At 44.4% G+C, this 24,389-nt stretch overlaps 8 protein-coding genes across 17 annotated transcripts; 6 read left to right on the top strand and 2 right to left on the bottom strand.

Annotated features, from left to right (window-relative positions):
* Positions 1-791: 791 nt before the first annotated feature.
* Positions 792-7,239, top strand: LOC117902595 (sodium/hydrogen exchanger 9). Of its 7 annotated transcripts, XM_034814102.1 has the most exons (15): positions 793-1,414; positions 2,413-2,537; positions 2,594-2,782; positions 2,845-3,134; positions 3,199-3,340; positions 3,426-3,734; positions 3,799-3,910; positions 3,975-4,128; positions 4,196-4,247; positions 4,541-4,576; positions 4,780-4,991; positions 5,054-5,162; positions 5,223-5,360; positions 6,430-6,451; positions 6,654-6,883. In XM_034814102.1, the coding sequence occupies exons 1-14, from the start codon at positions 1,057-1,059 to the stop codon at positions 6,445-6,447; spliced, it is 2,244 nt and encodes a 747-aa protein (XP_034669993.1). In that variant the 5' UTR covers positions 793-1,056; the 3' UTR covers positions 6,448-6,451; positions 6,654-6,883. The 7 variants fall into 7 exon arrangements, with proteins under 7 accessions (XP_034669989.1, XP_034669987.1, XP_034669988.1 ...); XM_034814098.1 differs by lacking the exons at positions 6,430-6,451; positions 6,654-6,883 and adding an exon at positions 7,158-7,239 and having other exon boundaries at positions 792-1,414; positions 4,798-4,991; XM_034814096.1 differs by lacking the exons at positions 6,430-6,451; positions 6,654-6,883 and adding an exon at positions 7,158-7,239 and having other exon boundaries at positions 792-1,414.
* Positions 7,240-8,257: 1,018 nt separating this feature from the next.
* Positions 8,258-9,088, top strand: LOC117902611 (non-structural maintenance of chromosomes element 1 homolog). Its single transcript, XM_034814123.1, has one exon. The coding sequence runs from the start codon at positions 8,279-8,281 to the stop codon at positions 9,002-9,004; it is 726 nt and encodes a 241-aa protein (XP_034670014.1). The 5' UTR covers positions 8,258-8,278; the 3' UTR covers positions 9,005-9,088.
* A 14-nt stretch (positions 9,089-9,102) lies between these two features.
* On the top strand, positions 9,103-10,919 carry LOC117902600 (protein cortex). Of its 3 annotated transcripts, none has more exons than XM_034814110.1 (5): positions 9,103-9,307; positions 9,365-9,514; positions 9,576-10,365; positions 10,424-10,573; positions 10,629-10,919. In XM_034814110.1, exons 1-5 carry the CDS (start codon positions 9,191-9,193, stop codon positions 10,889-10,891), a joined length of 1,470 nt encoding a protein of 489 aa, XP_034670001.1. In that variant the 5' UTR covers positions 9,103-9,190; the 3' UTR covers positions 10,892-10,919. The 3 variants fall into 3 exon arrangements, with proteins under 3 accessions (XP_034670001.1, XP_034670002.1, XP_034670003.1); XM_034814111.1 differs by having other exon boundaries at positions 9,131-9,307; positions 9,368-9,514; XM_034814112.1 differs by having other exon boundaries at positions 9,161-9,307; positions 9,576-10,361; positions 10,629-10,815.
* A 78-nt stretch (positions 10,920-10,997) lies between these two features.
* On the bottom strand, positions 10,998-11,721 carry LOC117902613. Its single transcript, XM_034814125.1, has 2 exons — positions 11,472-11,721; positions 10,998-11,408 (listed from the first exon to the last, which is right to left on the bottom strand). Exon 2 carries the CDS (start codon positions 11,406-11,408, stop codon positions 11,196-11,198), a length of 213 nt encoding a protein of 70 aa, XP_034670016.1. The 5' UTR covers positions 11,472-11,721; the 3' UTR covers positions 10,998-11,195.
* On the bottom strand, positions 11,273-21,069 carry LOC117902592 (protein cup). Of its 2 annotated transcripts, none has more exons than XM_034814091.1 (7): positions 20,913-21,069; positions 20,390-20,852; positions 19,367-20,218; positions 16,403-16,957; positions 15,517-16,327; positions 14,728-15,462; positions 11,273-11,408 (listed from the first exon to the last, which is right to left on the bottom strand). In XM_034814091.1, exons 2-7 carry the CDS (start codon positions 20,840-20,842, stop codon positions 11,395-11,397), a joined length of 3,420 nt encoding a protein of 1,139 aa, XP_034669982.1. In that variant the 5' UTR covers positions 20,843-20,852; positions 20,913-21,069; the 3' UTR covers positions 11,273-11,394. The 2 variants fall into 2 exon arrangements, with proteins under 2 accessions (XP_034669982.1, XP_034669983.1); XM_034814092.1 differs by having other exon boundaries at positions 20,390-20,855; positions 20,913-20,928.
* LOC117902602 (serine protease inhibitor 27A) lies at positions 12,115-13,778 on the top strand. Its single transcript, XM_034814114.1, has one exon. It carries the CDS (start codon positions 12,340-12,342, stop codon positions 13,681-13,683), a length of 1,344 nt encoding a protein of 447 aa, XP_034670005.1. The 5' UTR covers positions 12,115-12,339; the 3' UTR covers positions 13,684-13,778.
* On the top strand, positions 17,322-18,808 carry LOC117902608 (probable galactose-1-phosphate uridylyltransferase). The gene is made up of 4 exons (XM_034814120.1): positions 17,322-17,494; positions 17,564-17,733; positions 17,800-18,005; positions 18,071-18,808. The coding sequence occupies exons 1-4, from the start codon at positions 17,476-17,478 to the stop codon at positions 18,726-18,728; spliced, it is 1,053 nt and encodes a 350-aa protein (XP_034670011.1). The 5' UTR covers positions 17,322-17,475; the 3' UTR covers positions 18,729-18,808.
* Positions 21,070-21,474: 405 nt separating the features above from the next.
* On the top strand, positions 21,475-23,976 carry LOC117902601 (U1 small nuclear ribonucleoprotein 70 kDa). Its single transcript, XM_034814113.1, has 2 exons — positions 21,475-21,632; positions 21,704-23,976. The coding sequence occupies exon 2, from the start codon at positions 21,751-21,753 to the stop codon at positions 23,116-23,118; it is 1,368 nt and encodes a 455-aa protein (XP_034670004.1). The 5' UTR covers positions 21,475-21,632; positions 21,704-21,750; the 3' UTR covers positions 23,119-23,976.
* Positions 23,977-24,389: the final 413 nt, after the last annotated feature.

Genomic DNA, 24,389 nt, shown 5'->3' with positions numbered 1-24,389 from the left:
AGAGATGTTATCAGCCAATCTTACGCAGAATTGATTCATCAATCGAATAAAATTGTAGTTTTGTAGCTGAGAGGGTTTACTAGCTGGTAATATTAAATAGAAAATCAAAATCGAGGAAACAATTTAAGATTTACGGCATATTATGTTTTGAAAATTAAATTATATACTTCGGTATATTTCTAAGGGTCGGTCGGTATATTCTATCATAGATCCGCGGTCACACTATCTATCACAACGAAATAGGGCTGTCAAATATTTAAAAAATATCATGTCAGTGATATAGATATATATCAATATGATATAGAATATATCACAGCAAAATATTGATATCTATATCGTATATATCACATAGAGTCGCGGAGGCCAGCCTCTCTGATGGCAGTGAGCTACCAGGTGTAATCAGGTAACTAATTGCCACCCTGTACAGATTAGGAAGTGTTTCTTATTGGGAAAACCAAAATGACAAGGGACCGCTCTTCCAATTGATAAGCGGTAAGCTAGGTATAATGACAGTTCCTTTTGAGCCGTGTTTTCTGGATGCTTTTGGGTCAAAATTGAACGAATTTGTGACTTCTGAACACTTTCGTTGACATCCGGCTAATTTTTTTGCGGTGCTCATGTCGTTTGTATTAAGTACATAAAACACCTAATATCAAAACATCACAAAAAATATCAACATATTAATATTTTGGCAAACAAAATATCACGATATAAAAATATTTTTATTTTGAAAAAATATCGATACATTCCTATTTTTATATAGTTCTGACAACCCTACACTGAAATGAAATGCAAAAAATTTAAAAGAAGAAGTGTTTTAGTTGAGAATTTGAGAATAAATTGCTAAAAAATACAACAGATACGACAGCCATTCGACTGCGGCCTGGCCTAAGCGTGGCCTGTAGCCAGCACCTGCTCCAAGCCCCTTTCCCCCTCGCACGCTTGGTGTGTTTGTGTTTTGTTGTGCGCGAAATCAATTACAGCCGCAGGGCCAACGTCGTAACGTGAAAATCGATTTCGGTTTTCTCGGCGCTGTGCAAGCAGCTGCGTCACAATATGTTCAAGTGCAATGTTGTTACAGAAATAGAAATGGCATCGCTATCCGCTGAGAGTGAAATTGCGGTCCGTCATTCTCATTATCCCATGCACACATCATCCTGGCGACCACAGGAACGTTGGAGGAATATGTTCCTGCTGGCTGCCGTGGTGGCAACAATATGCGCCTTGACCACCGGCTGCAGTGCCACGGACACGGATATTACTCTGGACGCCAAGGCAACGCTGAACCATCGCATCCAAAGCCTCGATCTGCTGGTCTTCGTGTTCCTCCTGGCGCTGACAGTCCTCACCATTTGGCTGTTTAAACACCATCGCGTCTCCTGGCTGCACGAGACCGGCCTAGCCGTCATCTACGGTGAGTCAGTGGGGTAGGGAAGGGTAAAGGGCTCCTTTCAGAACTCTTTTGGGATGTGTGTCACCTGTTTGTCTATTTGTCTGTTTCCCCCACTCACACCCATATGCAGTGTCACCTCTTTGTCGTTTGTCGTTCGTAATTACGCTTTTGTGTGCACCGTAGTCGTGCCATTACGTGCATAAGGCAGGCAGGCGGTATTAATTAACGGGAATCCAAAGTAAAAACACCCGATAAACCCAACTTACGTATGTATGTACGTATATGTACATATGAATGTATGAACAGACAACACAGACAATACGTTTGATGGCTGCATGGATAGGAACGGAAAACATAGCAATGAAAACAGAATTTCTTATTTATTTATTTATTTATATACGCGCACGTGACCTTGTCGTGTTTAGTCATGCATTATCATTGGATTGGGATTTTCCGCAGAATACATTTCATTTTCGCAAACGATTTGCAACCACAAGCAAGAGGAAGACCTAAACATCTTTTTGTATTGTGAGCGAAAATATCTTTAAAGTTTAAACTAATTGAAGCTAATGAAACAATTCAATAAAACGGGTTGGAGCAACAATAACCAAACAAAACCCAGACAGATCCAGTACGTGTGCATATAATATATTCATAAAATTTGATTATTAAGTGCGAGTTGTTGCCCCGACAGACCCCGGGAGCGAAACCTTATTCGGTGCCTATCTACATTTTCTAAATTTCAATTGTAAATCACAGATTCCGTGTGCAAATTGCTTAAAACAGTCACCAATATAATGATAAGCAGTTTTTGCCGCGCCTAAACACTTGTTGAGCGTGGGGTTCTGCGCTGATAAGGTTTCGCTGCTGGCAGCTGTAGGTGTTCTTATCAGTCAGTCTTCTAATTAGTCATTCTCGCTTTTGTGATAGGTCAGGCAGCATACAGACATACATATATTAATGTACAGCAGTCAGCAACGAAATATGTACTGAAAAACCTTTATTTTATCTTCTTTTAGGCTTAATTGTGGGTGCCATTATACGGTACGCGGGCAACTCCACGCCTCTGGTTCACATACAGGTCGAGCCACAGGGCATACCAGCGTACAGTGATAAACTACCACCCGATACGCTCTGGTTTAAGGTAAGTCTTACATTTCATTTCGCTATGCTGCTAAAAGTTTTTCTATGCATTTTTAGTATCCGGTTAATCAGACGAACAGCAGCAAGCTGCCAGAGGGAATTAAGACATATGCGTATGTGTTTCGTGGCCAGGTGTACGATGTGGATGAGAATGAAATCGATTTGAAGGCAACCTTCGATCCGGAGGTGTTCTTTAACATTATTCTACCGCCCATTATATTCTATGCTGGCTACAGCTTGAAGAAGGTTTAACACTCTTTCAATCACTCCTTTAATGTGTACGAATTACTCTATATTTATTCTTGCAGAAATATTTCTTTCGTAATTTGGGTGCCATATTGACATTTGCCATTGTGGGTACCACATTGTCGGCCTTTCTGATTGGCGGCTTCATGTACGGCTGTGTGAAACTGATGCCAAAGTACTTGAGTAGCAGTTTCACATTCCTGGACACGCTTTATTTTGGAGCCCTCATATCGCCCACAGATCCGCTCACCATTCTAGCCATATTCAATGATCTGCGGGTCGATGTTAATCTCTATGCGCTGGTTCTGGGCGAATCTGTGTTGAACGATGCGGTAGCCATTGTCCTCAGCGGGTAAAACAATCAACAATTAACTTATAAACAATTGTATATATTTATAGTTTATTCCCTTTTGCAGTGCCATTCAAAACTATGGCGAACATTACTCAAATTCGGGAGAGTTTGAGACGACAGCCTTTCTGCGGGCAATGAGCGATTTCTTTTCAATATTCTTCCTTTCGCTGCTGATTGGTGCCGCCATGGGTTGCTTTACGGCTTTGATATCCTTTTTAAACAATAATTTATATAATTTTATAGCTGTAGGTTTAATTTTTTAGCTGATTAATTCCTTAACTCCTGCCACACTTGACCAAGTTTACGCGCGTACGTGACTTCCCACTGCTGGAGTCTGCGCTCTTTGTGCTGATGAGCTACAGCACCTTCCTGCTGGCCGAGGCCACTGAGCTGACGGGCGTGGTGGCTGTTCTATTCTGCGGCATTTGTCAGGCGCACTACACGTACAACAATCTGTCCGAGGACTCACGGCAGCGCACCAAACAGATCTTTGAGTTGCTCAACTTCCTCGCAGAGAACTTCATCTTCTCCTACATTGGCGTCTCGATGTTCACGTTCCCCAAACATCACTTTGATGCTGGCTTCATCATCACCGCTTTCGTGAGTCTATTGAATTTTCCTCGCGACATTTCTTTGTAATGGAAAATTCTTTTGATTTATGCAGATCTGTGCCGCCATAGGCAGAGCCGTGAATGTTTATCCCCTGTCCTGGCTGCTCAACATTAAGCGGAAGCCAAAAATCTCATCAAATTTCCAGCATTTGCTGTTCTTTGCGGGTAGGTTAAAGGGAAAACTTTGCAAGATCTACAGCAAAATGAATGACTTCTTATCTATGTATAGGACTACGTGGCGCCATGTCCTTTGCTTTGGCCATACGGAATACAGTTTCGGATGCACGACAGACCATGCTGACAGCCACATCGTTGATTGTCATCTTTACGGTCATTATACAGGGCGGAGCAGCCAATTTTCTGCTCAATTGGTTGAAAATACCGTGAGTGCTGCAACAAACTTACAATAAATGAATTTTAAGCATTCATTTTTCTCTCTCTGTATTGCAGTGTTGGCGTTGATGATGAGACTGAACAATTAAATAATTATCAAGTGCACAGTGTGAGTATTCATAGATATTATTTGTAGGGATTTTGCAAACTTTAAGCTTTGGATATTACCTAAAAGCAGGAAAATTACAAATAAGAATTATTTAACTCAAAAGTCTTTAGAGACAACTTTTCAAAATGCAAAAATGAATTGAAATTGAATCGTTCCAATGCCAAACATTGATTTATTTCCCCCATTTCTAACAAGTTAAGCTTCCGAAAGAATAGATTTTTAACTCATAATTTTTGTTGTTTGTACATTTCTGCGCAATTATCACAACATTTAACCATCCGTTGAATCAAAAGGTATACAATTCCATGGACAATTCACATCCGCAGACGGTACGTTTGGAATATGCTTCACATTCAGTGTACACTCTTCAGTTTTTTTTTATACTTAATTTGCCATTGTAGCTGCCATTTATTATTCAAACCCGTAATTGTTGGCAGGTCCCTGTGTGTATTTTGTTGGCTTAATATTTTGTTGTTTTATATTATCCTGCTCGACGTAGCGCTAATTTCATTTGATTGAATTCTTTCGTCAGTCTGATGGTTATTTGCAGGACGTGGAGAGCGGTGGTGGCGGTGGCGCCGGAGGTCGTGGCAAGATTCGCTTATCTGGCGGCGGCACAGAGCCCAGTGTGGACACGCCCGTGGACGGGCCGAATGGAAGTCTGGGCAGCTCAGGTGGCGCACGCCGGCGCAATAGTCATGAGAAGGCCATACTGGCCAGGATCTGGGGTAGCTTCGACACCAAGTGAGTGATTTAGCAAGAGACTTAATCTAAAATTTAAATGAATATAATAATTATTAATTTAGGTACATGAAACCCCTGCTGACGCATTCGCGGCCAACGCTGCTGGAGACGCTGCCCGTTTGCTGTAATCCGATTGCCAGGCTGCTCACCACAACGCAGCAGCTAACACAAGTGAGTCGCGACTACAATTCATTTATCAGATAATACTGTAATGCATTCCATATTCTGCAGGATGGTAGCGAGTTTAGGCGCGTCGACTCTGACTCGGATATCTGCATAGACAACGATACTGGGAATGGTCTCAGCCAGGATGGCCTGGCAGGAGCTGCTGCTGGTGCCCCGTTGGGGCGGCGCAACTCGTTAAGTCGCGTAAGTATCCATTACACGGGCGATACTCACAATCTACTGGCTAGCTACCGCAATATTGAATGAGTGCACCCCCACAACCAAAGACTAAACTAACAATAGCCAGCCATAGGCAAGCGAACCACTAACCCAGCAGTTGCCAATTGCCAAAACAAAATCCAAATCAGATAAAAAAGAAGCCTCAAACCAAAAAGAATCTGACAGCAGATCATACAAAATGTGATTTAAGTTATTATGTTGAACACTTTTTATGTTGAAAATATAATTTGTTGATTTTGTGGTGCAAAAGCAAAAGGAAAAGGAGAGAAGAAGGGAAGCTGGGACTCTGCTTTGTGCCTGCTTCCACTACTATCTATTATGTATTGTCGATAATTTGATCTAGTCTTAAATTGTACGTTGTATATATTGATTTTTTGACTGTTAACTACTGTTTAATGCATGCTAACCAAAAATATACAAACAAAATGTAACAACTCTTCTAAACAGCGATGAATATTAATTTACTTATTTCTCATTTCTGCGGCATCTTTCTTTCTTTCTTTCTGTCTTTCCTTCGAACCAAAACATAAAACCAAAACCATCATCTAACCAACTCATGTGGACTCTTCTCGTTTATCAATATATATTTCTCTTTGGTTTGCTCTAACAATCTACTTACCATCTATCAAACAATCATCTCTCTCTCTCTCTCTCTACTGAAAACTAACACGAAACTTATAAAATACTTAAATTGAAAGTCTATCCAATTGAATGAATCCAATCGCATTGCAAACGAACTCAGTCTGGTCACAAATAATTTCATGTAAACATTTTCCAAAATAAATTGGAGAGCTCGTAAAAATATAATTTACTTAATATTATTCTACGCCTGTTCTTTGTCTATTTTTGTTGACCATTTTTCCTGCGTTAAAACCGTATATTAGCTGGGCTGTCTGTCTGTCTGTACATGATATATCTTTACCTGTTTAATAGTGGCTTTCTTATAGCACACAGCAAAGTGATCAAATGTTCGTTGGTATTATTCTTACACTTTTAATTTCTGTATTTTGTTTCTCGTAATCTAATTTCTTAGATTCTAACACGCGAATAAACATGTAAGTACAAATTTTCAGCAATTTACATTTGTTTTTTCGTTTCTGTCTTTCATTTAATTATCGTATGAAATTATCGTATTATATACTCCACATAATCCATTCACTGCTTTGATGTCCGCTTATTTATAGGATTTCATTTACACACAAAAATAATTATGCTTTTACGTCTATTTTTTCTTTTTTGGATTATTATTTTCAACAGGCTACAGGCGATGATCATTGAAAAGTTTATATATAAGTTTTATTATTAAAACATTTTATCTTTTCGTTTGTTATTTATTGTAATCGGGTCTCATTTGAAATGGTAATGATAGAAACATGTACAAATTAGTTAATTACTCTTCAGTTTATGCTCTTTTTACGAGAAATGTGATTCGGAAACCTAGTTCTAAACATGAATAAAACACACCTCACTCAACATTTGTTAATTTATCAAGAGGTTTTTCTGTGTAAAGAGGGACCTTGCAGCTGAATCTCTATACCAGACCGTCTCTGAGTTTCTATTATTTTTAATATATATATTACTTAGTTTTGCCATAATATATCTGTATACGAATAAAAAGTAAGCACTTGGATAGTGATTTCTTATGCAAATACTCATGGACATATTTCTTCTCTTTTTATTTACTTGAAAATCGCTGCAACATTTATTAATAAAATGTGCAAACCCTTAATAATACTCAACTTCGAATAAATATATATCTAGATGGAGATTCTGGAGCACGTTCAAAGTCCGGTGTCGACGAGAGTCCGACTTTTAGGATTTTATGGGAAAAAGTTATAAAAAACAACAAAAAACACAAGCAGTCGTGTTTGATTTTTGAAATGCGAGTCTTTTTACACAAAATAAAATTATAGGAAATGCTTTTTCGATTTCGCGAACAATAACTAGTGTATGTATTATATATTTTCGACAGCTGATGTTTGTGTAGTCAGTTTTATTTTCAAACTTAAATGCTGATCGAGTTGCTGATCTATTCCAATTGACGTATTTTTTTCATAATATATCTACGGAAAAAATTCTTATTATTATATATACTGTATTTAAATTAAAGCGAAGCTCTCTGAATATATTAATTGTTGTGCTGTTAATTTTTAAGTCGAAAATCAATAAAAACAAAACTACACAAAAACCAAAAAATGTGTTGTTTAAACTCTATTTTAGAGTAATAAAATTAAACTGTCTGAAAATTAAGTCATCAATCGAATAAAACTATAGTTTCAGGGCTTGGAGTCCTATCTAGCTGGTAATAATAATCGGAATATCAAAATCGTCGAATATTTCTGGCCATGGAAAGTAAACTTTTAGCCCATAGCTGATCAGTGATGTGTATATGCATATATATGTATATGTACGAATATTAGAAAACTTGAACAACTTTACCGCATTTAAGGTAGAATATTTTGATGAAAAAAGAAGGATAGGGTCTACAAAATAAATTTACAAACTTACTTACTTTCAATAGTCTTAGTCAGGGGTTTTAGTGGGTTAAGTTCATAGTTTACTCTTGGTATATTGTGAAGGTGAATCTTTTAATGCCGTTTTTTTGGTTTACCTTTTTAGTTTTAACCCTATTTTGCAATCAATCCAATAGAGATAAGTCATGAAAATCAGCTAATCTTGTCGAGAATTACATGATGATTAGAGTAAAATTACAGTTTTAAAGCTGAGAATTCTAACCAGCTGGTAATATTAAACAGAAGATCAAGTCGAGGAAAATTATTTCAGATTACGGTATATTTACAGTATATTCTTAGAATGAAAGGGTATATTTTGGTATATTTGATCGATAATTTCGAGGTCACTGATTTGTAAACAAACTGAATATGGAATTGGTAAAGCGCGCATTTTTACGTGCTTCGAAAAACTACAGCGCCCTCAGCCATGAGTTGATAGATCAAATATTAACACCGCTCTGCGAAGTCCATAAAGTAGACAAGCCGTCCAACATGGAGGCACTGAAAGCCTTTGTCAGCGAAATCGACGCCTCCATTCGAGGTTTTGATCAGACGCTGGTCTTCGTAAAACATGCCCTGAAGAACGAGGAGTACTTGGTGTACGCCAAGACAGATGCCACTCCGGACACCATAGCCAACACCGGTCTGGTGGCAGAAGAATGCCAATACTTTGCAAAGCTGCTGGACAAAATAGCTGGCGAAGAAAACTGCTGCATGGCCTGGAACGGTGCCTACCGGGATTTGGGCATTGAGAAGCCGCTCAAGAAGGTCCGTATGCAGGAGCTGATCCAAAAGTGGTGCCAAATGGGATACTTTCTGGAGGCGGAGGACAACATATACCTGGGGCCACGAACGCTTGTCGAACTGAGTTTCTATTTACGCACCAATCACGCGGAAAACATCGACAGCTGCAAACTGTGCTCTAACCTGGTGCTATGGGATATTCGGTGTGAATCGTGCGACATCCAGTATCATCGAGACTGCATACGCAAGTTTTTGCAGAAACGCTCCAATTGCCCGTCCTGCAACGAGCTGTGGAAAACGCCTTTGCGGGCGTCCATAGAAGGGCGGCGTTCGTTTACATCACAGCCATAAATAATAAAACGAGTGTTTAGCAAAACCGACAACAGTTATTCTTTCGCGGCACTGCACAGACAAGAACCGTTTCACTTTGGGTGAGAGTGCACCGCACTGTAGTTTAACTGTAGTTGCTCTCTTTGTGGGCAGCAACATACCAAAATGGCGCGAGCCTAATGCAGTATGCTAGGCAGTAATATTTAAATGTTCGTCGAGATGAGTGTGTGTGATAGTCCTAATAAATGTGCAAAAATGGACAAAAAGTCCGTAACACCATTCACAAAAGTGCGACGCAAGACCTGGCAGCAGGAGGCCTATAAGGTGCAGTAATAACCGAAGGTGGACGTCAACTGGTTCACTTATTTGGTTTACTTTAAGCAGAGCGAGAAATCTTTAGGCATCAAGAATGGGCAGCAAAATGTCTCGTATTGCGGCGAACGCTTCATACCGAAGCGATTTGAGCGGGAGAATATTGACTTTAATCTGAAGTACGTGGGACGCAGGGAAGAGAAGGATATTCTGGAAACGGTGAGGATAATACTTTGGATTTCCTTTGAGGGACTGTAAACTGATTCCGTTGCACACGTAGGGCATAACCCTAACCTCTAGCTATTGGCGTCAGAGCAACTTCATTTCGACCATCAACAGCGCCTTTCACATTCAAGAGAGGCGACTGCTGCAGTTTAGCAATCTGCAGAGATCCCGCTCCCAGATGAGCGGCATGGTTAGCATTGATGCCGACTGGCCCTGTTTGCCACGCAGCAGACCGACAGCCTTTCAGAATGCCACTCACGATATGGCTGGCATCTGCAGCCCTATCGACTATAACATGATGGACTGGGCCTCAAATGATCTGGTGGCCATTTCGTCCGGCGAGGACGTCATGATATGGCGCAATCTGGAGGAAAGTACCTTGATATTCAGTGTGGAGTCACCTACCGCGCTTAAATACTCACCCGATGGCAAATACCTGGCCATTGGCTGCATGGATCGCACTTATCCAGTGCTGGACCTGTGGGCAGTCACACCTGCGATGGAGTTCATTGTCTCTTATCGCAAATACTTCCTCAAGTCAATGGGCTGCATTCGCTGCATTGAGTGGTCACACGACGGCAACGAGTTGCTGTGTGGCACCAACTGTGGCATCATTGTGGTGCTCACCCGCCCCAAAATGAAGTCGCAACAGCTGGAAGAGCACAGACATCGGATATCCATGATCAAGTTCTCACCCAATATGCGATACTTTGCATCGAGCGACACAAAAGGCACCATCTTCATATGGGATGCGAGCCTAAAGAAACGACTAGTGAAATTGGGCTGCAGATCGAAGGCCGTCATCTTCGACTGGCATCCCTGGACGGGCGTGGACTTGGCTGTGGGTAAGATCATAGCCTAAGAATGGGAAAACCCTTAGTATCCTTAAAATACTTATTGCAGTGGAAAGATGTCCCGCTTCCATTTTCATCTTTAACATTCCGCATCGGCAGTTTGTGGCCTCGTACAAGCGCAAGGACGACAGGATCAATATCAAGACAGTCACATACAGCAAGATCACAGGCGAGTTGCTGGTCAACATCATCAGGGGTGGTACGTAATATATCCGCTCATAATTGAAGCAACTTGATGACATCGTTATCTGCAGATCCAATGGAATGTCTGGTGTGCGAAATTCTGGTTCTTGCGTCACTGAATCGAGTGGTTGATCTGTTGGCCCACCAAGATCGCGGAACTCTGTTCCTGATGTGGAGCCCGGATGGCACAAACATAGCCACGGGTGGTCTTGATGAAACCCTCTCGCTGTGGAGCTTCTTTCCCACCCACAAGAGGGAGGCCGTGCTGAAGAGGCAGGCCCAAGAAGCCAAGGAAAAGTGCAGTTCCCTGAGTCTGTTTCGAGGGATTCGTTGAAGCTAAATGTACCCACTGAGTGATGCAGCAAAATGAAACGCTAGCAATATTTTATGTGTAATTTATTTCAATGTTTAAACATATCTATTGGCTGGCTGGCTAGCTCTTTGTTTTCATTATTTATTCAATTCATGTTGTTTGCTTCCATTAAAACTCCATAAAATACCCTAATGCATTTACTCAACTGAAACAAGACGAGGTCCCCGTTCCTCAATGATCAATTTATGAAACTTAAACTTCACTCACTGTTCCCTCAGGTTTACGTAAAAGGATTTTTGGTTATATATTGATGGATGTGGTAAAATTACTGGGTCACAGTGCTCGCTCTCTGCTGCTGTACCTCCTGCTGAAACAGATAGTCCGCACAGGCTTCTGCTTCGAGGCGTCGTTGCTTGGATTGGTAGGGTTTCACAATAAACCGATGGCCGGCAAAAATAAGGACTGTGGACCCGATGCCTATGGCCATCAGACCCACGGTCGTGGTGGCGAACCTCTTGAGTCCGTTAATGAAACTCATCTGCAAGAAAAAATAGCATAATTACTTAAAAATCAACACAATTTAGTCCAGAGTCGTTCGAACTTTGTTGCTGCCGTTGGAGACTTCGGTTCAGAGTCAGTTTTCTTTTCGTCTTTGAATTTCAATATCAGTGGCTGCCAAATGTATATGCCGCCTAGTACCCCAAGAGCTGTTACCACCATTAACTGAGGAATTGTTACACCACGAGGACGACGAATTTGCATTTCACGAGAGTCGATTTTTAATATTAAATGCAATGCTTTCAGCCGGTTACATGAGCACAAAACAGCTGTTACCCAACACGTGTTTCACAGCACTGTTCACAGCATTGCCAGATGTGCTCAATTAAACTGGCGAGATATTACTTAAAATTCAAATAGCTAAAAAAAAAACAATTAATTTACTAGCATTTTGTAATTATTCCGCCTAGTTTTGGGTATTCTCCACGGATATCATTCACACAGCTCATGCGTTTGGGAAAACAATATGCAAATGGCTGACATCGAATTCTTGTGGGCAAAAGAGCAGAAATAAAGAGAAATGGGAAAAAAAGAACTGCCCATGTTCAGGAGACTGTGACGTGCGCTGCTGCCGTTTGGGACTCCCAACAAAAACACACACGCGCGCAGCCACCGCGACGCCGACAGCGGCGACAGAAGCAAGCTCTGAAGCTGGTTTTAAGCTTGCCCGCTCAGACTCTTGAGTCAATCCAATTGGAATCGCGGCGCACAACGGTTATCGTCGTCCGTCATTCCAATCAGTCTCTCACTCTTTCGCTCATCTTCTGTGTTCTGTGTGTGTCGGTGGAAGTCTCTCTCCCGCAGCAGCAGCGCGCATCTATTTAACAGTTGGTTCGGTGGCCGAGAAAAGGAGAATAATAGACACAAGAAATCGTATCGATCGCATCGATTGGAGAACATTAACAATAATAATGATAAGCAAAAATGTGGATTTGAGCAGATTGCTGGCGAGTCTTTTGCTGGTATTTGGAGCATCAGCATCGGCGAATGGCAACTCTATACCGACGATAACGACGCCTCAGGGCGTGTTTGAGACGCGGACGGACAAAGTGCCGATCAGGCCGGTGGCGCTGCCAGCAATGCCCAGCGGCTATGATGACATTGACACCTTTGTGCCATTCAGAAGCGACTCCCACGACCAGTTCTCGTGGCAGCTGCTGAAGACAGTGCTCCAGAACGAGACGGCAGCAAAGAATGTGATCATATCGCCGTTCTCCATCAAGCTGGTCCTGGCCCTGCTCTCGGAGGCAGCCGGCGCCGATACCCAGACGCAGCGGGAGCTGGCAAACACCCAGACAGACATCAGGTCGCAGAACAATGTGCGCGAGTTCTACCGCAAGACGCTCAACTCATTCAAGAAGGAAAATCAGCTCCACGACACACTCAGCGTGCGCACCAAGCTCTTCACCGACAGCTTCATCGAAACACAGCAGAAGTTCACGGCCACGCTGAAGCACTTCTATGACAGCGAGGTCGAGGCCTTGGACTTTAGCAACGCCCAGGCGGCAGCCGACGCCATCAATGGTTGGGCCAGCAACGTAACAGAGGGTCGACTCAAGCAGCTGGTTGTCCCGGACAATGTGCGGAGCAGCGTGATGCTGCTCACCAATCTCATCTATTTCAATGGACTGTGGCGGCGGCAGTTTGCCAACACCTACCAGGGCGCCTTCTTCCGCAGCCAGAAGGAGCAGTCGCGCGTGGAGTACATGGAGCAGACTGACTTCTTCTACTACCACAACTCTGAGAAGCTAAAGGCACAAATCCTTCGACTGCCCTACAAGGGAAAGAACTCCATGTTCGTGCTGCTGCCCTATGCACTCGATGGCATCCACGAGCTGGTCCACACGCTGGAAAACGACGAGCTGAAGGGCGCCCAGTGGGCCATGGAGGAGGTTAAAGTGAAGGTGACGCTGCCCAAGTTCCACTTTGACTACCAGGAAAACTTCAAAGAGACTCTCAAGAGTCTGGGCGTACGTGAGATCTTCGAAGACAGCGCCTCACTGCCAGGACTGACGCGAGGCGCCGATGTGGCTGGCAAGGTGAAGGTCTCAAATATCCTACAAAAGGCCGGCATCAATGTAAACGAAAAGGGTACTGAGGCCTTTGCAGCCACCGTTGTGGAGATTGAGAACAAGTTCGGTGGCAGCACAACCATCGAGGAGTTCAATGTGAATCGTCCCTTTGTGTTCTTCATCGAGGAGGAGTCCACCGGGAATATCCTATTTGCCGGAAAGGTTCACAATCCCCAAGCCTAAACCTAATCCTAAGCCACACATTCGTCGCAGTGTTTAATCTTTTAATATGCAATAAACAACTAAGAATCGAAACACACATAAATTGTTGCTCTTGACATGCTTTCACAGTTCCAGTCAGTAATCGTGCGTGGCGGCAATTCTCCAAGCCAATCCCCCATAGTCATTCCAATTCCACTTGGTTCGCTGATAAAGCCAGAGGCACTTGTCGTTAATGTTTGTTTTTTTCGTTATATATGAGACTCTGCCTTATGGCAGACAGGCGCATGCCTTAAACAATTGAAAGCAATCATCTGAGAGTTGCCTTTTCATTTCTACCTCTAGCTCTAGCTTGGGGAATGTCCCATGTACGTAACGTTCAACGATTTACTTTACCCTCTCCCTCTATTGGTAGATCAATTGGTAAAGTAAATGCTTATGCACAAACACGACTTATGACTCATGGGAATAAGATGTTTTGCCCAGGGGCTTAGTGGTTTGCACAGCAAATTAAGATCTGTGCACAAATAGGGAAGCTATCGGCAGCTCTTTTTAAATATTATCAAAGATTTCAAATATTCCTATGATAAATTCTAGTCCTAAATCCAGTTCCAAATGTCAAGTTAATTCAGAAAATAAGCTGGAATCATTGAAGCAGCTTGAGCCGCTTTCTTTGTCCTTTCCTGTATGCATTTTTCGTGCAAAACTTTCACACATGATGCGACTCCAGTGTACAAAAGATTGTTATAAATTGTTTAAAACGATACTAAACTTTAGGAGGCGGATACACACTCTGAATCAACAGATACAAACGATCCGAGTTGCGAGTTCCCCATGCATTTTGCGAACACTTTGTGTGGTTTGTAATGTTTGCAGGCGCATCGCGAGAAAACCAGTTTACAAACAATAAATACTACGTGAAAGTGCACTTAATGAATATTTGCTCGGCTTTCGAAGGGAATAAAACGATTGCCCTGACTCAGACACGGCACCAAGGGGGGGGCAAATAAAGAGAGGCAACACAGCATTATGTTGCCACTTCGAACTCTTATTTATTTTATCACTTACCTACGCCATTTGGCAATGGCATGGCCATGGGCGGTTGGGCCTGCATCTGTGCTTTCTGGTTGTTCTGTTGGCGATTTGGTTGTGGCTGCTGCTGCTGATAATATGGATTGTTATTGTACTGTGTCGCAAAGTGAGGCTGCTGCTGCTGCGTTAGCTCATCAGCGGCACGTCGAGGAAGCTGTCCTCCTCCCAAGATGGCAATGCCAGTTGGGGCCTGCGACCCGTTGCCATTACCATTACCAGATATGAGTGCATTGAGCAAAGCATTGGCCGAGCTATCCGAACGATTCTGACGCTGCTGCTGCTGCTGCCCGCGAGATTGCTGTTGCTGTGCCGAATTCTTGGCTCCAACGGCAGCACTTCCATTGATCAGCATGGATGTTTGTTCCTCCATTTTGCGCTTCATCACAGCATTTCTCATTATAAGATTGGCATGAGCCTGCAGATCCTCCTGCGACAGCTGCTGCGGCTGCTGTGGAAACTGCTGCTGTTGCTTCTGTTGCTGCTGTTGCTGCTGTCTCGCGGCCAGACTCTGCTGCACAATGGTCAGGTGATGAAGATTTTGCAACTGGCTGGCAATCACCGTGCTCGAGAGCATGTCCAGCTGCTGCTGATGCTGCTGTTGCTGCTGCTGTGTATTGGTGAACTGCAGCACAGCCGTAATGGCCTCCCGATCAGTGTTGCAGAGACGCGGATTGGCCAACTGCACCAGCAAGCCATGCTTGGAAATTTCACCTAAAAGGGTTGATATTTTATGCATTGATTCTACGTCCAAATATTACTCCCTACCTTTGGTTAGACGTAGCAAGAGCAACTGGGTATCGGCGCGTCCGAGGATTGCCTTCAGCTGAAGTCCAGCCAGAAAGGCGGTCTGCTGCTGTTGCTGCTGGATGAGCATGTGCTGCTTCTGTTGCTGCTGCTGGTATGCCTGCTGCTGTAAAATGAATGTGGAAATGGCATCAGTCGGCTGCGGCTGTGCTGCTGCTTTCGATGCACTGAGCGAGCCAATTAGCTTTTGGAATATGTCAGTTGGATTATTATTCTGTTGCATGGTTTCCCCAGATGCAGCAGCAGCAGAAGTGTTGTTGGTTGTGAGTGAATTGCGACGCCACTTGGCCTCCAATTGATCCACCGATGGCATGTGGCCTGGCAGGGACTTGGGCTGCTCTTTGTGTGTATTCGGCTGATGGGTCATGGCCTGCTTGAAGAATTCATTTAGCGATGACGATGAGCCATTTCTTTCACGTTCAAAGAAGGGCATAAACTTGGAATTGGTGCTGTCTGCTGACTGCGGCGTCTGCTGCTGTTGCTTCTGCATTGGAATTCCTTGTTGTGGCTGCTGCTGCTGTTGGTTGTTTATGTAATTGTTGTTCTCGTAACTCTGATTGAATTTATCAAACTGGAAGGAACGGCCGCCGCCAGAACGCTTCTCCTCCTTTGGCATCTGTGAATGCTGATGCTGATGCGAATGCTGATCAGCGCCCATCATCTTGTTCATGTTCTCCACACTGTGATTGTTGTTGGTATCATGTTTGGGCATGAATTTGTTACGTGAAATGCCCGCATCCGAATGCGACCACTTGTACTTGTGCTGATCCATCTAAAAAAAAAAAAAGGAAATAGAGAGAGAAAATATAAAGATCAAGAGCAGTTTGGTCATTCTAGGCCCTCTTACTTTTTGCTTTTGTGCATCCCTGTCCATTTCGGCATGGTGATGCCCCTCCTTGAGCATCTTTTCCTCCTCCTCATCGAAGCCACACAACTCAATAGTGTCCAGCCTGGAGGTTGGGCCACAGCTGAACCATTCTGGTTCCTCGTTTTGGTTCCTGTAGCGACGGTGGTGACGCTCCTCCGTTTCACGGGACTTGGGCTTGGACACAACCAGAAAACCGGACATCACACGCTTCACATAATTCTCGTTGGCACGGCTGAGATCCTCGCTGGACTCATTGGACATCATTGTCTCGTTATCCGAGCGATTGTTGGACATACCCATAACCGGTGTATTGGGTCGACCATTTGGCTGGCTCATCTTGGAGCTGGATATTTCGCCGTTGTCGAAAAACTGCAAAACCGTCATGTTGCCGCCGTTCTGATGTTTCAAGTTTGCTTCATCCAGATGGGGTTTGGTTTTATTGTACGGATGGTAGTCCGCACTGCTGTAGGGCCACTTTGTGGAATGGTTGAAGCGGCCGCTGCCAATACGTCTTTGATTGACAATTGCCGGATCCTTGCAGGTAAAACAATTACAAATTTTAATACAAAATAGTTTTAAATTCAAATTTAAAATTCGATTGCAAATTTGATATGCCTAAAGAAACGGTAATCGCCTGAAGCTCATCCCTAATTTCTCGCAAATGTGCTCACGCACACATCCACAAAAGTACAACTATTCGTATGCATAGCCAGCTGTGTGTGGCGATGTGTGGGAGAGATAAAGCTAATAAAAACAGTTCCACCAACTGAGAGTGGGAGAGAGCAAAGAGGAGAGAGCATTAATAATGCAAAAAGGGAAAAGTGCGCTTCGCGAATCAAAAAAACTCAACTGTGCTTGCTCCAGAAGCATGAACAAACCGCCGCAGCCAGCGTAATCGTAACTCGGTCAGTTACTTCACATTGCGCGGTCTCGTGGACCACCCCAAATGCTGAACAGAGCGGACCAGAACAGAACGGAATAGCGCAAAAGTAACTGTAAACAGTTTTCATAATCTGATTTGAGGCCGATACGAGTGCGAGAGGTTCGACACGATGCAGTTTGTTGCCACTGGTAGGCACCACGTGAGAAAGGGACACGGAATCTTCTCTCAAGTCTCGTTTTTTGTTTCTTTTTTTGCAGAACACCAGCATAGGCGGCTAAATCCCCTCACCGGAACATGGGTACTTGTCTGCCCTCATCGCACGCAACGACCCTGGTCGGGACAGCAGGAGAAGGCACAGAAGAACGAACTTCCCGACTTTGATCCCACCAATCCCCTTTGTCCTGGCGTTACGCGACCCAACGGAATTGTAAAAAACCTTTAAATCCTACTAAATAATTGCCTATCTGACATGTTTTTGTGTTCCCTGTTCTAGCAAACGCCCGCTTACGAGAGCACCTACGTCTTTGAGAACGACTTTCCGGCCTTGGTGGAGCAGGTACCGGCACCACCCAACAGCGATGATCCCCTGTTCCAGGTGGCGCCAGCGCGTGGGAACTGTCGCGTTATGTGCTTCCATCCCAAGTCAAACCTCACCTTGCCTACGATGACTGCCGCGGAAATTGTCGTTGTTATCAACGAGTAAGTTATATGGCCTGGAGATAAGACAATCCCAAATGCTAATTTCATAATTTCCCTCCCATCAGATGGATCAATCAATTCAACGAGCTGAGCTCCAAGTATGCCTGGGTGCAGATATTCGAGAACAAGGGAGCTGCCATGGGCTGCTCGAATCCTCATCCGCATTGCCAGATCTGGTCGTGCTCGTTTCTGCCCACAGAACCGCAGCTGAAGCAGGAGCGACTGCGCGCCTATTATGCCACAAACGACAGACCTCTGTTGGGCGACTATGTGGAGCGGGAGCTGCAGCGGAGAGAGCGCATTGTCATCGAGAATCCCGACTGGCTGGTGGTCGTTCCCTTCTGGGCCACCTGGCCCTTCGAGACGATGCTAATCTCGCGCAACAACAACAAGCGCATCAATGATCTGACCCTGGATCAGCGATACAATCTGGCCGTGACCATCAAGGAGCTGACCACCAAATATGACAATCTTTTCCAATGCTCGTTCCCCTACTCCATGGGCTGGCATGGTGCACCGACGGGACCCGAGCATGCCCACGCCTCTAGCGCACACTGGACGCTTCATGCCATCTACTATCCACCGCTTCTGCGGTCCGCAACGGTTCGCAAATTTATGGTTGGATTTGAGCTGCTGGCTATGGCTCAGCGGGATCTCACGCCCGAGCAGGCGGCCCAAAGGCTACGAGAAGTTGATGGAACGTGTCATTATCTAGACAAATGATTGGCCACTGACCCTTGTGCACTGCAGTCGATATATTGTATGGTGCAACAAGCAAGGGAACAAAATCTCATAAAAGTAAATACTAAAGAAAAGTTACGGTTGAAAATAAAAAGTTCTAGAAGAACGAAGAAAAAAGAGAGCGATTGAACATGATAACAACGACCCCTGGAGGTCAGCAGCCAATAGTAATCATTATTTGATCAGATAAGCTGCGAAATGAGTATATGTAAGTATGAGATTGAGAACTTTGTTTTATACACATATAATATATTTTGAGTAAATGTTTATTTACCCTTGAAGTGGGGGCAGCAATCACTCTTCCCAGATGTTTGAGAGGCAGAGAGTAATCGGATTACCACACCCATCTTTTAGTTGGACCCGTAAAATGTTTCACGGAAGGAACGATCTCCTAGATAGCTATGCCCATGGTGAAATTACTAACAAGGTGACGTTGTCCGCTGTGCAGGACCACTAACTTATTCACAACGATCAAAAAGACAAGCGCTAGAAAGGGATAGACAGAGTAATAGTCCCCGCAAAGAGCGCCTTGTGGTGAAGTAATTTCACCATGGCCTTGCCTATCATATTTTTCTATATTATAGTCGCTAATCTACTTTTAGAAGGGCTCTTGCACTCACCTGGAATTCCGTTTGCGGTTGCGGGGGCTGGCTCTGTATGATAGACTCGTCACTGATCAGCTGCGGCTTGTTCTTGTTCTTATAGAATGCCGGCATGCACTCATTATTGTTGTTGTGGTTGTTATTGGTGTGGAGATTGGACGTGGGATTCGAGCGAGACCTAAAGCGAGTGGAATCTGCAGTGGTACGCCACAGGTTCATTCGCCGCAGGCGAGCCTCCAACTCAATGTCGTCGCAGGTGGCAATACGGGGCATGACAAAGCTCTCCTTGGAACGATGCATGAGGGCATTCAACATTTCGCCGCGTATGTCCAGCAGGCTGGCACGCGTGTAGTGGGTTCGATGCGGCACTGGCGAACGCCGAACTGGTGCTTTGTGAGGATTCACGTGTCCTGGCTTGCTGGCCGCTAAGGCAGGAGCACGTTTGTGCTGCGCTGCAGGACGCTGCTCCAGAGGGTCGTCTTTTTTGGGCGAGTCATGCTCCAGGTCGCAGCTGACAGCCGTACACGACAGCATGCTCGTGGGCTGAGTATATGGGGTGGAAGCTCTAGCCGAGAGCACCTGCAATGTCAGTCCCTCATCCTCGTGGTGCGGCTTGACGGCAGCATACAGCGGTATGGCCTCTCGGGAAATGGCCTTTTGGGTCTTGTTCTGCTTTTCCAGCAGGCGATGCACCTTTATAATCCTCTCCAGCTGCGCAAAGATGGCCGGCTTCTTGTTATTCGGGTGCACCATCACATCCATGCAGGGAGCCATGCACGAAGAGGCGCCTCTGGTATCCAGCATGTCCCACGAGCATCTTGGCAACATTTCAATTGCCTCCCATTTTACTTTATCTATCTGGTGAGATGGCTACACAATAAAAAATGAAGGATAAACAAATGTTATAAGTAAAATGAACAGAAAATACAAGCTCAGGGGATGTGTGTGTGTGCGCGCTGTGATAGACACTCTATAAACAGTTTCATGTTGCATTTGCATCGATGTGCGTAATTGTTTGCATGCACATTTGCTGACACTCACTTCGGTGGTTATCTTCTGATGGCGCTTGCTGGTCTCTCTCTTGGTTATGGCCTCCTCCAGGGCATCCTTCAACTTGACGGCCGTCAGCTTTATATAGCCCAAGCCGCTGGACAGGAAGGCATGCGAGGGCATTGGAGGCGGTGGCGGCGGAGCACAGGGATCTTCCCATTTTTCCGAATTGGCTTCATCCTCTTCGTGGTCTAACGGCATCGCCAGGGGAGGTGCTGCTTTGGACGGCAGCTTCGCCTGCACTGGTGTTGGCGGAGGCGGTGGCGGCGGATACACAAACATTTCCTTATCCTTCTCGCAGGGTGTGGCGACTTCTTCTATGGACGGCAAGTCAGTCATTTCCAGAAAAGAGTTTTGTTGGCGAGCAGTTTTTGGCTTCTCCGGTCCTTCACTCGAAATTTTCAGGGCGCCAGCGCCATCTTGGTTAGTCTCAGCCATTTGCATTGCACTTTACCTGCTTAGTTTAGCTGCTTAATTCACTTCGAATATTTAGTATTACAAAGTTTTTACTTACAAGAACGATAATTTATTGTATTTAAAAGTATTTAAAACGAGCACTTTTTGGATTTTATCAATAATTCCTACTAAATATTGAAAAAAGAACGAAATCACGTTTACACAAGATCGGTCTAAGTTCCGTTATTTGGTCTCCTGGGCAGTGTGACCGCAGATTCATCGATAAAAATACTGCAAGACCTCAAAAATAAACCAAAATATACCTTCTCATTTACAAAATACAAATGTATATTGATATTATATATTAATTAATATTAACAGAATTTCTGTCCCTCAGGAGCGGATTCATCCAATAATACAGGGATCTATCAATGTATTTTGCAAGCTAAAGTGTTTTCAGAACTGATTACTAGTCTTGATACTAAGATTTACACCAGCTTATTGCACGAAAGTGTCGATATATTATGCACCGAAAATATGAAACAAAAAATGCAAGTATAATCAGGGTCCGCGTTTAGATATTTATGAATCAACTATAAATACAGTCGAATATTTTCTGAAATCTAAAAAAGTAGTTTCACAGTCGCCATGTATGAGCTCCGAAAGTGAAGACAAACTTATCGATATACTGATACGTCCGATGTATCATCCCTAAGACACAAGCCAGGCGAAAAAAGTAAAGAAAATTGTAAAATAATTATTGAATATTTGATTAAGAAGTTTGTACTTAATTTAAGTACGCTCAGCTCTACTCAGGCCAGGCGGATGGATGCTTAAAGTTGGTTCCCTGCACGATTTTCATGGTAAACAAAGCGTAACATAACCTAAATGTTTTTTTTTCTCATACAGGTCTGAAAACGGCGAGACGCAGGAAAAGGTAATAAAAACTACTTAAAATGACCCAATATCTACCGCCGAATTTGTTGGCGTTATTCGCCGCACGGGATCCCATCCCGTTTATGCCGCCGGTGGATAAATTGCCACATGAAAAAAAATCCAGAGGCTACTTGGGAGTGGCCCACTTCATGAGTGATTTCGAGGATCCGGAGGACACGCCGCTGCCCAAGACGGTGGAGACGCGGCAGGAACGTCTGGAGCGAAGGCGTCGCGAAAAGGCCGAGCAGGTGGCCTACAAGCTGGAGCGAGAAATCGCCCTGTGGGACCCCACCGAGATAAAGAACGCCACAGAGGATCCCTTTCGCACTCTGTTCATCGCGCGCATAAACTATGATACATCCGAGTCGAAGCTACGGCGTGAGTTTGAGTTCTATGGGCCCATCAAGAAAATAGTCCTGATCCACGACCAGGACTCAGGTAAACCCAAGGGCTATGCCTTCATCGAGTACGAGCACGAGCGCGACATGCATGCCGCCTACAAGCACGCCGATGGTAAGAAGATTGACAGCAAGCGGGTCCTGGTGGATGTGGAACGGGCCCGCACAGTGAAGGGCTGGCTGCCGCGTCGCCTGGGCGGAGGACTGGGCGGCACTCGGCGTGGTGGCAATGACGTGAACATCAAGCACTCTGGCCGCGAGGACAATGAGCGAGAACGCGAGCGCTACCGCCTGGAACGTGAGCGCGAGGATCGTGAAGGAGCGGGCGGTCGCAGCAACAATGGCGTGGAGCCCAGAGGCGGTCCCGGCGGACGTCCTGCCTTTGGGGCAGAGAGGCGTCGGTCTCGGTCCAGAGACCGCAGAGATCGGGAGCGTGATCGTGGACGCGTCGCCGTGGCTGGCAATCGTTCCCGCAGCCGGTCCCGCGAGCGCAGAAAACGTCGCGCCGGCAGCCGGGAACGCTATGATGAGTTCGACCGCCGCGACAGGCGGGACAGGGAGCGTGAGCGGGATCGCGATCGTGACCGTGATCGTGAGCGTGAGAAGAGGAAGAAGCGTTCCAAGTCGCGCGAGCGCGAGTCCTCCAGGGAGCGACGCGAACGCAAGCGTGACCGTAAGGAGCGCGAGCGCAGCGGTGCTGCCGGCGATGTTAAGGAACGCAAGCCCGATTTCCGTGAAATGGACATTATCAAGATCAAGGAGGAGCCCATCGACGATGGCTATCCATCGTTCGACTATCAGAACACAGCCATCAAGCGCGAGATTGAGGATGAGCACGAGGAGAAGTACCGTCCTCCGCCTGCTCATCACAACATGTTCAGTGTGCCGCCGCCGCCCATCATTGGACGCAATAATTCGAATGCAAACCCAGCACCCAATCCCGACAATGGCCAGCAAAATGCCAACGAGCAGAGCTGGTGGCGTCAGTAGAGCGAGCGAGCGAGGATTCATCCCATTCATACCCAGACACTTTCACGCTGACTATTTTCAGGCCACAGTGATGCGGAGTTGGAACGAAGGTTAATAATTGTAAAAAAAAATCAACCGTCTATTGGTTGTAATTATTTATTCAACTTTACTTGCGAAATTCACGGCAGAGATCCATTCTGGTTGGATTAATATTATTATGATTATACATGGTTCCATTTTAAACAACAATTTTGCAGTGCAGAGAGCAGCGCGACATTAGGAAAACACCCAAAATAACGATGCAAAAAATCCAATCCACTAATGTGCATAGCTTAAAAACATTTTAATTTATAAGTAACTCTTAACAAATTGATAATGAAAGAAAAAAGTAAGTAAAAATAAAGCTAGCCCTACATGTGTTTGTTTCCCCACCTTTGGTAAGGGGGTTCAAAGGGAAGTTTGGAAGTCTGGAATTCGGATTGAGGTCTGCGGTATTTTGGTATAAAATCAATCCCATGGTGGTTCCTGGGACACACACTCTTATTACTTACAAAAACAAAACAAAAACACCAAAAAACCTCTTGTACCTTTTGCACTAACCCGTGCCTTTTATTTTCTCTTATCTTTTTGCAGTTTTCAATATTGAAAATCTGAAACAATGTGAAAACAAAAGCATAAGTATAATTATAAACGCAAAGAACACGCGGGAATTAGTTCCGTTATTTGGTCCGCTTAGAAACAGTCTTACAGGTAATTTAGTTTATGCACAAAACCAACTAATCAATGCGTTTACCGTTCTAGGACGACACTAGAAACGATAGCCTCTCCTCTCACCTCGTGCCCCGTTCGGGCTGAGTTCTGTGGTGTTCGTAAGTTACTTCCATTTTCCGACTGTAAGTTCTTTCCGGGTAAGAATCCGACGAGACGAGAGTGTGTCTTGAGGTTTGTGAGTTGAGTTTTCCATTGTTTGGTACACATTTGGAAATGCTTTTAATTTAATGGTGGAATGGAATGATGCAATTTACATATCAACTATGTTTGTAATCAATTTACAATTTCGATCGTTTCATGTACGTTTTTGCTGGTTCTGAATCGTACTGAAGAGGAGCTAGAGCAGCGGATAGAAAATGTAAGACAGCCAAAAACAGCACAAAAGGTTTGATTTGATGTTGGTAACTGGTAAAAAAAACAAAACAAGTTATAAGGGGTTGGCTCCGACAATCATAAGTGATTCGCTTGCATTTGGGGGAAAAATGTGATTCTTATTTTGTATTTCCTTCAACATAGCAGCC

This window comes from Drosophila subobscura, chromosome U (assembly GCF_008121235.1).
Source record: "Drosophila subobscura isolate 14011-0131.10 chromosome U, UCBerk_Dsub_1.0, whole genome shotgun sequence".
Classification (NCBI taxonomy): Eukaryota; Metazoa; Arthropoda; class Insecta; order Diptera; family Drosophilidae; genus Drosophila; species Drosophila subobscura.
This window is presented reverse-complemented; position numbering and strand designations above follow the sequence as displayed.

Coding starts and splice junctions, on each gene's coding strand:
- LOC117902595 (XM_034814096.1), top strand. CDS start 1,057: ATGTTCAAGTGCAATGTTGTTACAGAAATAGAAATGGCATCGCTATCC. Junction 1,415..2,412: donor CGGCCTAGCCGTCATCTACG/GTGAGTCAGTGG, acceptor ATCTTCTTTTAG/GCTTAATTGTGGGTGCCATT. Junction 4,577..4,779: donor ACAATTCACATCCGCAGACG/GTACGTTTGGAA, acceptor TTCTTTCGTCAG/TCTGATGGTTATTTGCAGGA.
- LOC117902613 (XM_034814125.1), bottom strand. CDS start 11,408: ATGAGTTTCATTAACGGACTCAAGAGGTTCGCCACCACGACCGTGGGT.
- LOC117902608 (XM_034814120.1), top strand. Junction 17,734..17,799: donor TTACGCGACCCAACGGAATT/GTAAAAAACCTT, acceptor TCCCTGTTCTAG/CAAACGCCCGCTTACGAGAG. Junction 18,006..18,070: donor ATTGTCGTTGTTATCAACGA/GTAAGTTATATG, acceptor CCCTCCCATCAG/ATGGATCAATCAATTCAACG.
- LOC117902601 (XM_034814113.1), top strand. CDS start 21,751: ATGACCCAATATCTACCGCCGAATTTGTTGGCGTTATTCGCCGCACGG.
- LOC117902611 (XM_034814123.1), top strand. CDS start 8,279: ATGGAATTGGTAAAGCGCGCATTTTTACGTGCTTCGAAAAACTACAGC.
- LOC117902602 (XM_034814114.1), top strand. CDS start 12,340: ATGATAAGCAAAAATGTGGATTTGAGCAGATTGCTGGCGAGTCTTTTG.
- LOC117902592 (XM_034814091.1), bottom strand. CDS start 20,842: ATGCAAATGGCTGAGACTAACCAAGATGGCGCTGGCGCCCTGAAAATT. Junction 20,219..20,389: donor ATCAGAAGATAACCACCGAA/GTGAGTGTCAGC, acceptor TTTATTGTGTAG/CCATCTCACCAGATAGATAA. Junction 16,328..16,402: donor GGGATGCACAAAAGCAAAAA/GTAAGAGGGCCT, acceptor TTTTTTTTTTAG/ATGGATCAGCACAAGTACAA.
- LOC117902600 (XM_034814110.1), top strand. CDS start 9,191: ATGTTCGTCGAGATGAGTGTGTGTGATAGTCCTAATAAATGTGCAAAA. Junction 9,308..9,364: donor GGCAGCAGGAGGCCTATAAG/GTGCAGTAATAA, acceptor GTTTACTTTAAG/CAGAGCGAGAAATCTTTAGG. Junction 10,366..10,423: donor GGGCGTGGACTTGGCTGTGG/GTAAGATCATAG, acceptor TACTTATTGCAG/TGGAAAGATGTCCCGCTTCC.